General features: G+C 32.3%; 1 protein-coding gene across 1 annotated transcript in view; it reads left to right on the forward strand.

Moving 5' to 3' along the window:
- The window catches only part of ZNF292 (zinc finger protein 292), a 98,081-nt gene that overhangs the window by 60,534 nt on the left and 25,363 nt on the right, over positions 1-12,184 (forward strand). Inside the window, exons 5-6 of the mRNA XM_003340470.4 lie at positions 1,131-1,266; positions 10,145-10,347. Of these exons, the coding sequence (XP_003340518.4) occupies positions 1,131-1,266; positions 10,145-10,347 (339 nt within the window). The remainder of the gene's footprint in view (positions 1-1,130; positions 1,267-10,144; positions 10,348-12,184) is intronic.

The raw sequence follows: 12,184 nt of genomic DNA on the forward strand, positions 1-12,184 counted from the left end.
CAGGGGGATAGCTAGGTGGCTTAGTGAATTGAGAGGCAGGCCTAGGCAGGAGATCCTGGATTCAAATTTGGCCTCAGATGCTTCCTAGCTAAATGTCCCTGAGCAAGTCATTTAATCCCCATTGCATAGCTCTTACCACTCTTTTGCCTTGAAATCAATACCTAGTGTTGATTCTAAGACAGAAGGTAAGTGTTTTAAATTTTTTTCAAAATAAAATTTGAAGTAAAAATGCAAACGATATCATCTATAAATTAAAGGCATGCCTCTTGATTATTTTTTTTTTGGAATTTTTGTGAATATTTTATTTAAAAAATTTACCTATATATGCCATCAATATAAGCTTAATTTTTTTTTCTACACCAAGTTTAAAATCAATATTATAGAGTGGTAATTCTGACCTTTTCTATGAAATACAGATTTGATTAAACATATTCAGATTTTTAGGGGGCAGCTGGGTAGCTCAGTGGATTGAGAGTCAGGCCTATAGATGGGAGGTCTTAGGTTCAAATTTGGCCTTAGATACTTCCTAGCTATGTGACCCTGGGCAAATCACTTAACCCCCATTGCCTCACGTTTGCCAAACTTTTGCCTTGGAACCAATATACATAAGATGGAAGGTAAGGGTTTTTTAAGAAAATTTTTTAAATATTCAGATTTTTATATTTGCTTTATAATATTGATTTTCTTGGTAAATAATAGAATTGTTTTATAATTGCTTTATTGATCTTTTAGATTTATTACTTAAAATCAGAAATTAAAGCATTAAACATTTCATAAGTTTTTTTTTTCAGATAAAACTTTATAAGTGGTTTCAAAAGCTCATATTTTTAATTTGTCATTGTTTCAGTTGTGCCAAATTCTTCATAACCCCATTATGGAGATTTTTTGGATAATGATACTAGAGTAGTTTTCCATTTCCTTCTCTAATGGATTATGGCAAATAAAGATTAAATGACTTGCCCATGGTCACACAACTAGTGAGTCTGAACTCAGGTCTTCCTGACACCAAGCCCAGTGTTCTATCCACTGTGATACCTAGTTGCCTATTTTTAAAAATCACTGCTTTTAAGATATTTTAATGTTGCTTTAAAAGATGTAACCATAATTCTTCTGGTATCTGATGTTTATAGGTAGCTCATAAAAAGCTGATGGAGAATGGAAGCTGTGAATTGAATTTTTTAGCTAATCTTGCTCAAGAGACTGGAGTTTGGAAAAACCCAATACTGCATGCAATTCTTTCCCAAGAACCATTGGATAAGGAAAAAGGTAACATTTTTACAGAGAGAGAAAATATATAATTGTTCAAATATGTAAATAAGCATATAATATTTTATGAAATCTTTCCTTTGAAGTGCTCAAAGCACTTGTGTTTAGTCTCATTCATCCTCAGCTCTTTTCAGAGGGTCAGGAGAGGGTGAATTCAGAGAACCTTACAGTTGAACATGACCTTTATGGTCTTCTACTTCATCATCCATCCAATATAAGAGTACTTTAAAAGTAGTCAGTTTTTGCTTGAATACTTTGAGGGATGGGAAGTTTATTTTATGGATTGACAACCTGAAACAGAATGGAAAATTGACTTTTTCAGTCTCACAGTAAGTCATTGATAGACCTAATTGTAAAAACTCAATGAACATTTCAATACTACTTATACTATAGAGCCCATTTTCCCAAGATTTTCTTACTAATTTATGATCCACATTACTTTGTAGATATAGAGTTAGAAAGTCACTTTAGAGGTCTTTTAGTCCAACTCTCTTATTTTACAGATGAGAAAACTGAGACTCCAAGGGGAAGTAGTTTACCCAAAGTTGAGCAGGTAGTAAGTGGCAAACCTAGGAATTGTACACAGGCCACTAATTCCAAATTAGTACTCCACTCCCTCCATCTTAAATGTTACTTGCTTTAAAGGTATCTCAACTGGGATTAAGCAATAAAGAACTTGTTTTGAAGAAAGAAATGCCTTGGCATCATACTAAAAGCAGATGACAAAATTCATCCATTAATATGAATGATTAAATAAAGGAAGTCCCTCTGAGAGTTCCTTACATACATGAAATTAAGGACTAGTCAGAATAATGTGAATGATACTATGATTATGAACACACTATTCATTTTTCTACTCAGAATAAAGCATGTAGAAAAAAAGTTTCTTCACTTTTGTATCTTAAAGAGTTTTGCTTTTTAATAAACTAAGTGAGGCTTTTTATCATATCCTCCTCTAGTTAGTTAAACTATGCAAAATCTAGGCTTTTATCCCCTCCTCCCCCTCCTGTTTTAGGATGTAGCATAATAAATACTGATTTCAGTTTGGTATTCAAATACTTGAATTATAAGCTCTATTCTGTTGACAAAAATTGACATGAGCCCCTTTTTGGCTATCAAAAGTAAATAAAGAACTAGCTATAAAAATGATATATATAATCTTCAGAATTCTAAAGCCTTTAACTTTTAAAAACAAAACAACAGTGGTGAAATTTGAGAGTAAAAGTAGAAAGCTTTTTTCCTTAGTGACGAAAGGATAATTATTGGAGACCTAAGGTTCAAAGACCAAATTATAACTGACTCTGATGCCCCTATATATCATACCCATATTTCCTAAAATTCAGTCACTTAGTCTGATATCAAAGGATATCTCCTTTAATATAGGAATGAGGCTTTTGATAAGCCTCATTATAAAGTATACCTTATTTTTCCAAATTCAGAAATGTTTGAGAAAATTTGAGAAAATCTGCCCAAGTTTAGGGCACACATGTAATGTAGTAGAATTAACCCTAGATTGTAGTTAGAGGTGCTGGACTAACATCCTGGCTCTGTTATTTAATTATTATTAATAATTGTTATTTAATACATATGACCATAAGTCATTTAATCCACTCTGAGCATCAGTTTCTTCATTTGCAAAAAGAAAAAGCATTGGATTAAATAATTTCTAAAATTCTTTCCAGCTCTAAATCTGGACCAAAGCAATATAATTTCACACTGACCTAAACATAATAAATCTTTATTTCCTAGGCTACCCATCTTTCTCTGTTTTTGCTCTGTGCCTTTATCTTTGTGTGTATGTTTGCCTTTGTTGAATGTCAAGCCAGGGTAGTGACTTTTTGGAATCTCAGGTACTCATTCCACCTAGTGGGGAAATCTGTTTCCTGGAGTAGTCACTCCAAAGAGCTCCAGATGTATTATCTACTCCTAATTGAATGTGTAAATGCCATGAAATTTTAAGTGGAGAAGCATGTTTTGGAACCCTGTGGTTGCATTTTAACCATATGGTAGCATTAAGAGTCATTAATTACTGTCATTCAAAGGTTGGTTTCTCTTCTTGTTTCTCTTTTTTGTCTTCCTTGTGGACCACAATATGAAATTGAATATTTTTTATTTTATATCTTAAGTTTTGTAGCTCCTTTTCTTTATAACAACAGTGATTAATATGGCATTTTAAGTTTTAACAAATACTTTTACATACTTTGTCTTTTGAGCCTCACTAAAGCTTTGTGAAGTAGGTATTAGATATTGTTATCCTCATTTTTACTGATGAGAAAGCTGAAGATGAAGTGGTTTATCCATGGTAACACAGTTCTTTAGGTGTTTCTTAACTCCTAGTCCAGCACTCTTTTCCAGTATCCATTAAATTAATTATGTTGCTTTTTATGTGTATGTCTTGAATTAATATTTTTCTATGCATTGTTGACCTTGAATAGAAAAAAGATTCCCTATCATGATGATAGAGCCACTTAGATCAACTAAACAAATGAAAATATTCTACTTCTTCCATGTATTTTTGAGCCTCTGTTTACATTACATGGATACTAATTAGATAGTTTAATTAATCCTGGAAATCTAATTCAGGTTTTTTTGAACTGTCTGAAATATCCCCACAAAGTTTCCTGCATTTTCCTTACTATGTGTTTTAATGATATATATTCCATTAAGGACAAGCTTTTGTTAAAATTGAGCTTAAATATTTTATTTTGATTCCTATACACCGAACTTTGTTTTAAGATAATCATTTTAATAAAACTTACACTGTCAGTCCATGGTTCAACACATTTGATGGTTATTCTATTAAATATATCTTTGTTTTAGAGAAATTTATTGATATCTTTAGACTTACTCAGACTAGCTGAAACATGCATGCAACATAGTTTGAAGGATAATGGAACCCATGGGTAGAAATAAGAAATAAGACTTTATTCCTTGAACAAACCAAAAAAGCACTCCCTAGGATAAGGAAATTTAGTGATTGACTGGTGCTCTTTCAATACCATTTATAAAATAATCAACAAGTAGTTTTTAGAATGCCCACTGTGAGACCAGTACCTTATTAACATGCCTGGGGATACAAAGAAAGAAAATGAAATACCTTCTTGCCCAAGAAGTTTATATATTTATATATTATTATTTATATATTAAGAAAAAGTTATGACATAAGAATTGAATGTGTATAAACATTAACTTCTGATGATGTGACTTCCCATTTTTTATGATTTCCTTATCTAGGAGATTAGCCACTACACTTATATTTGGAGAGGAGGGGACAGCTAGTTGGCTCAGTGGATTGAGAGACAGGCCTAGACAGGAGATCCTGGGTTCAAATTTGGCCTCAAATGCTTCCTAGCTGTGTGACCCTGAACATTACTTAACCCCCCTTTCCTTGTCCTTACCAGTCTTCTGCCTTGGAACCAATACACAGTATTGATTCAAAGATGGAAGGTAAGGGTTTAAAAAAAACTTATATTTTTGGTAGGAAGGAAAAATATAACATTCCCTTACAAATAAGTTGATTTTTTTTGTTTTTTTTTTTGTTTTTAGTCTTGGTGTATTGAATAAACTGTTTTTGAAACTAAATTTAAATTAAAGAACCAAATCATGCAAATACTTCTAACTGTGATCATTTAGAGAAAGTAAAATTTTACATGTAAATCATATTGACTTGAGATTTTTGTTAATTGTATTTCCAGTTCTTTAAAAATAAAAACAAAGAACTATAAGAGTGGCCTCAAGCTTCTGCCTAAATTCTTGTTATTAAATAGCTATGTATCATTATTTAAAATATTGTTTTTCTTAAAAGTATCTGAAACAGTGAAATTAATGAAGATACCAAAAGCAGCCCACAAAAATGTTCATACTAAACTAAATATAAGCAAACTTTAGTCATGTTTTATTGTTACTGCTTTTTCCTTTATTTAGGCACAACAGATAATATTGGTCAAACATAAACCTCACTTTTCCTCAAATCTTGCTTATTCTATGTAATGACTTGTAACTTGGCTTTATTCCTTTTTTATCCTCACAACTGTCTTCCTGACAAGTTGCAGAGAGAAAAATAATTTTTAAATGTTTATTTGAATTGAGAGAATTTTCTTATTCTTGAATGTAATACAATATTTTGATATAATTATTTTCAATCTAAGGCTACTTACGGTTATTTTTCTTTCAGAAAGTTTTCATTTTAGGGAGGAATTCCCTATAATCAGAGCAATGTAATAAAATCATTTTTCTCAGCTAGTTTTACAATGAATAAAGAAAAAACAAATTGACAGTTTTAGAATTGGCCTGATCATCTAGAAATATGCAATTATGCCATCTCAGGATTCTAAAAATAAGCTACTAAAAAGCCTGAGCACTTTCCTTCACAACCTTCATAATTAATTGCATGAGGAAATAAAATTTTATTTTAAATGAACTTTGAAGTTCTTAGCAGAGCTCACTAAAGAACATTACTGAAACCACTTAAAGAACAACTAATTCTATTTTGAAATAAACTTTTGGAGCATTCATAAGACTTTGACAAGACTATGAAAACAATTTCCCTAAATTTTGGGTCCACACACTACAGGTTTGAAGTATCTTAGGTGAAAAGAACCTAAGCCTTCCTTATAAACTTTTTATACAAAACTTGAAACTTTCTTTTCTACAAAAAAAAAAAAGACAGATTTTCAGTTATTCTCTTGCATACTCAGGAATACGGTTCATCCAATGTTGGACAAAAGGAGTGGAATTGCTTCAATGTATCATTGACATGAATGCTCCATAAATCATGAATGTTTCATATTGCCTAGTGGTTGCAAAAGTATTGAATATTATTGTTGGAAGTCAACTTCCTCCCACCCCTAGTATGTTCCACAAATACAACAACAGGACACATTTATATAGCATTTAAAGGTTTGTTGATTAAAACATTTATCTTGCAACAAGCCCATAAGGCATCTCAACCTTTACAAAAAGTGTGTAATATGAACATTGTTATCCCACTTTACAAATGAGGAAACTGAGGTTATGAGAGGCAAAATGACTTGTTCAAAGTCACATACCTAATAATTCAATTCAATGGACATTTAGGCATTGGGGATATAAAACCAAGAACAATTCTACAGAACCAAAATTAGACGCTGGCCCTCTTGATTCCAAGTTCATTGGACAAATATTATCAGACTCTGATATATAAAGCTATAAATGCTTGTTAATATCAGTTGGAGCCAGCTGAGTCTTATTATCCAAACTTTAAATTCTTCTTTCTTTAAATCTAAAAAAATAATAACTCTTTATACTATAAGGGTTGTGATGGAAAACCATTTCCTTAAAATGTATTTAAAAAAACCCTTTTTTATTGAAGGATTAAAATTTTAACTGTAAAGTGTAAGTGGTGCTAAACTAACCTTTTTTTAGTAGTGACCATGTTTCTATATTGTAAAAGTTTTGTGGATTGTTAAAGGCGAGTAAAATAAAAACATTTCTCTCCATTAATTCAAATGATAGTTTTAAAGTTAATGAGATGCACTTTATCAATATCAATATATTTTTTTATTTAAATGGATAAAATGTGTCAGAAAAGTTCATTCCCTTGATAGAATAGATATAATGTTGGACTTAGAGCCAGGAAGACTTTTTAAATTCAGATTTTACATTTGATACTTTGGAACTGTGTCCAAAAACATATCACTTAACTTTTTTCAGCATCAGTTTCCTTATTGGAAAGATGGAGCATTATAATGATGGTAGTATTTCCAGAAAGTTTAAGTGAAGCTCAAAATTAGCACTTTGCAAACAAATGCCCTTAATATTCTATTGTCATTTGCTCCAGAGAAAAAGGTTAAGGGGACCCACTTATGTAAAAACCAAGTTAAATTTTTAGGAAACTTATTTTTGTGATTTGTGACATAGTCAACTTCCCTACCCTAATTTTAGGATTTTTTTTTTATCATAGCATATAATGAATCCATCTTACTGTTAAAATTTTTTTTCTTATTAATCTGTACTTGACAGTTGTCATCAGATATGGTCATCTCCACATATACAAAGAATAGAAAGGAGTTTACACAAAATCATGAATATTCAGTGGAGTTCAGCTCACTTAAAATAGGAGCAGGAAGCACAAAACATTATTCAACAAGCTTAGAAAAAACTACAATATATGCTTAAGTTCCATTATGTAGCCAATTAAGGGGGGGGAAATGAGAATTGAGGAAGCAGTGAGGAGAGAACTGAAGGAAAAGGTCAGAAAATAGAGGAGTGGAGTAAAGTTCTAGCAGTTTCATCATACATACTCTTGTAGTTTACCTGGGCCCAGACTCTGATTAGCATCACTTTTTATCTCTTCCCTTTGAAAGTTGATTACTTAATAGCTTAGTTGCTCTTTAACTGCTTCATCCTTGGAAATACATATCTGTGTGATATTTTTTGTCTTCTTATAGCCAAGATAAACTTCACCATTATCCGGAAGGTTAGATTTGCCTTATAGTCCAAAGTTTTCTTTTTCTCTTTTCTCCTAAATCTTCAATTAATAATTTTAATTCATCTTTATATTTAAATCCACTTTTTGTAGTAACATTCATTGTTCATTATAACAATTCCCTTTTTGCTATTTGAGATTTGAGGAAATCCAGCTATCTGTTGGGTCAACATCTTTTTCACCACTCAGTTACTTCTGAACAATGGTTTTATACTGAGTCTTTAAAGGATTATTTTGAAATAATTCTCTTTTGTATATCTCCAGCTTGCCTTTCCAAAAAGATAGATTTAGAAGCTAACATAATTCCATTGATTTGTTTACAATCAGAATAGCCATCATTTTCATTTTAGATTTCCTTTAAACTTAGATTTAAAATCACAGTAGTTTTCCCCAAGTGGCAGTAAACCCAGCACTAAAATTAACAATAGTTTTGACATTTGAAAAAATCTTGCTGTCTACCTGCTTTTTTGATCAAATTACATATTGTTAGTGTTTATTTTATATATGTTTATTAACCTTTTTGTTTTGTGAGTTAGTTTGATGTGGAAAAAAGTAGAAAGGAAAGTAGTTAAAAACATAAAAGAGGAGAAGAAGAGACGAGACCAGGGGGAAAAATATGAGTTATCTGTATAATTTGCTTTTCTGTATTGACATTGTTTACTATGAACTATTTGAATGTTTGCATTTGTGGCAAAGTCATTAGTAACTAATGGACCTGACCTTGACACATGCTACTTAATATTTTTATCAGTGTTATAGATAAAGTCATAGATAGGATTGTTTATCCAATTTAAAGTTGACACAAAACTAGAATAGGCTATATATTGTGTCATAAAATTAGGTTACCAAAAGATCTGGATGAACTAGAACAATGGGCCATATTTTATAAGATTAAATTGAGCAGAGAAATATGTAAAATCAGATTTATTTTAGGAGGAATTCTTAATGAGTTACAGGTTGGACATGATAGCCATTAAAGTGCTTCCTTGGTGCAAGATTCTTTGATTCTTTGTGATTATTGATATTTCATACAGAAAAAAAAAACAATTGCATGAAAAATGCCCATTGTTCAGACCAAACGAGAGTTAAATGGCCAGTCCTCTAAGTGATTACTTTATTGCATACACCTGGCAAGAGCACTGCTGATTAACAGTGAGTTAGGCTCAGAACTGAATAGAAGGAAGAAAACAGAACAGAGTGGTTGGCATTTGGTAAATTGCACAATGCTTTCAACAATCCCAAGGTGTGCCCCAAGTACAAAACCACATCTTTTTTTTAAACACAAATGTTCTCCAGGTGATATGCTGTAGGTGACAAATCTTGGAGCACCACAATCTTTAAAGAATCAAAGTTGCAGGTTGCCCAAAGGACATTGGAGAGCTGCCTAGTGTTGCCGGGTATGTTGTAGAGGGGATTCTCATTGTGGTACTTTTATATAGAGTTTGAACTAGAAACCCTCAGCGGTACTTTCCAAGACTGAAATTTCTGTGATTCACTTAGTTTTGAAGCTGAGAAACTATATTAAATAATCAAGACATTCAGAACTTAATCATTATACTAAGCATTATAAGTAGTTCACAAAATACCATGGAATGCTTTAAGGAATAAATAATGGGGAAAAGACCAAAATTAGTACTAGGTAAGTATGGTATACCATTTGTAACTAGGAATAATAGTATAGAATATCTTCATTATTTAAAAAACTATTTCAAGTTATTACCATATAAAATTTTAAATATTAAGAAAAAAGTTCCTCTTTTTAAATGATTAAACACACTACTGTGAAACCAAAGAAGTAGAGACATCAGTTTGTTAGCTGAGAAATAAAGTATTTAGAGATTAGGAGTTTATGGGCTTCATCCTTCAGGAAGTTAACTTGTCCAGACAGCTGTACAGATGAAATAAGAGGAGTTCTTAGGAACAAAAACAGTTCACATATGTATATTAAAACAGTAGTTTAGAATCTTCTGAAATACCATATCCACATTTGTGTCTGACCATCAGGAATCTCCAAGGAGTCTAACTCATAATGCTATTATTATCGTGAGGTTAATTATCATGTAGGTAAAAGAATATAGTATACTTTTGGACAACTTTGAATATTACCATTTAATATTGGATTATTTCTACCTATGTTAAGTATTTCAGAATTTATTAAGATATCTCTTATCATATTATCTTACTTGAGTGGCCAGAAATTACTAATGACTCATTAAAAAATATAGCTGCTTCTTAAGATCAAGAGCTTTATAATAAAAACAGTAACCTAACAATACAATGACAATATTACAAAATGTTTTAGTGCTGTATGCCCTTTTGGCTTTTAAATTCCTTAGAAATATTTTTATTCAAATATAGTATTGTCAAAAGTAGTATTTTCTGTTAATTTATGTTATGTTTTATCTTTCAAAGTGAATGAATTTTTAGCCTTTGAGGGTCCCATCCTGTTGGATATGAGAATTAAACATCTAATCAAAGCAAATCAGTTAAGCCAAGCTACTGCCTTAGCAAAGTTATGTTCTGACCATCCAGAAATTGGCACAAAGGGCAGTTTTAAGCAAACCTACCTTGTCTGTCTCAGCACATCATCACCAAATGACAAGTTAATTGAAGAGGTAAGTCTATTTTCTTTCCTGAAATTTTTAGCTATCTTCTTCTAACTGAGGGTTGGGGAGGAGAATGCTAAGGTGTTTTTGTTTCCCATCTTTCAAATTAGTCTATGGTAATTACTGTTTTATAGAATTTTTGTTTCTTTTTTATTTTTGATGAAGGGAATTCTCTTAATCCATTACCATAGTATATACATTTCCCTGAGCTGCTGTTTTAGCTTGTAGAATTCTCAAAAAATGTAGATAAGTTGGGGCAGCTAGGTGGTTCAGTGGCTAGAGCCAGACTAGAGATAGGAGGTCCTAGTTTCAAATCTTTCCTCAGATACTTCCTAGCTATGGGGCTTTGGGTAAGTCACTTATCCCCAGATGCCTAGCCATTACTGCTCTTCTGCCTTGGAACCAATGCTCAATATTGATTCAATGACAGAAGATAAGGGTTGTTGTTTTTTTTTTTAATGCAGTTAAATTATAAGAATGATATGATAGTTAAAATAGTCATTATTTTGTGTCAGCCTTTGAAGTTATCTTCAGATTAGTTTCTCAAGACATTTAGCTTGTCATACATTTAGCATTGATTTAAAAACATTAAATGCTGTATGCAATGCACTATGTTGGGAGATGCACTATCCTTGAGAAGGATAAAGAGGGTAAGATGGTTCCTGCCCTCTGGGGAGTTTACACTTTAATTTTTACCTATCTCTCCATTCTGTGATATTTTCAAAGTCATTGTACAAAATTTAAATAACCATTTCCCCCAGAAGGATATTTTTCTTCCTTTTAAATCAAAGATATAATTATGCATACCTAATCTGAATCTTCTATGAGTTTTATCACCCTGATACAAATTGTTAACTTTTCATTGGAACAAAGATTAAGGAAGTTATTTTAATTCTCTATAACTCTTTCATCTATAAAATGAATGGTTGAACCAGCTAAACTATATTTCCTTCAAGCTCTAAACCCTGTAATCCAGTGCTTCCAATGATAAGTAAATGTTTAAAGGTGGGGGGAGGAGGGTTGTAAAATACTCAGGACCTCTTTTAAATAGGAAGGGTTTTTTTTTTCTATGCCTGGATAACATACTCAGTTCTCAGATCAAGTTAGAAAAGTTAAAATTTACAGAGGCCCAACACTTAAAATTGAAGCACTAAGGAAAATATATTAAAGCAGTTCCTAAAAGGTAATGAGAAACATCGTGGCATAGTGCTTAGAGAGCCTGCTTCAGAACTGTGACAAGGAAATCACTTTAAAAGACTGATATATATTAATTTAAGGTCGCCAAGGAATTCAGCTATGTAATTCCTAAATGAAAACTCAAGTCAGCAGTCAACCTTTTATGGAGTTTAATTACAAACAAGAGGAAGAAAGGTATTAGAGATAGAGAAAGAGAGGGAGAGAGAAAGGGGAGAGAAGGGAATAGGGCTTAAATACCCTTTCTGTTTAGTCTGGGCCAAAAGGCCCAAGCCCTTAGATAGCTGAGGCAAAGAAAAGAGATCAGTCCCTATCACTCACGTGACCAAAATGGAGAAACAGTCTCAGGGGCCTCCACCTCCAGCTTCCTTCAGAGCAAGCTTCTCAGAGCACAACCTCTCAGAGCAAAAACCTCTCCAACCAACCCCTTAGTCCTCAGACCCCGCTATCTTTAAGGAAACCATCCAAGTTTCCTCCCCTCAGTTCTCACATCTACCAATCACTGTCCATGTCTTCCCTGTGCCAATAATGGCTCTAGCTTAACCCAGGACCCCCTAGAAGTCTGTGGTTTTGCACATGTCTGTTGAAGGTCATATTCTCAAATAATTAAATCTTGATCCTTTGCTACAGCCCTTCCTAAATCCTGTTACCC

The sequence above is a fragment of the Monodelphis domestica genome, chromosome 2, assembly GCF_027887165.1.
Source record: "Monodelphis domestica isolate mMonDom1 chromosome 2, mMonDom1.pri, whole genome shotgun sequence".
NCBI lineage: Eukaryota > Metazoa > Chordata > Mammalia > Didelphimorphia > Didelphidae > Monodelphis > Monodelphis domestica.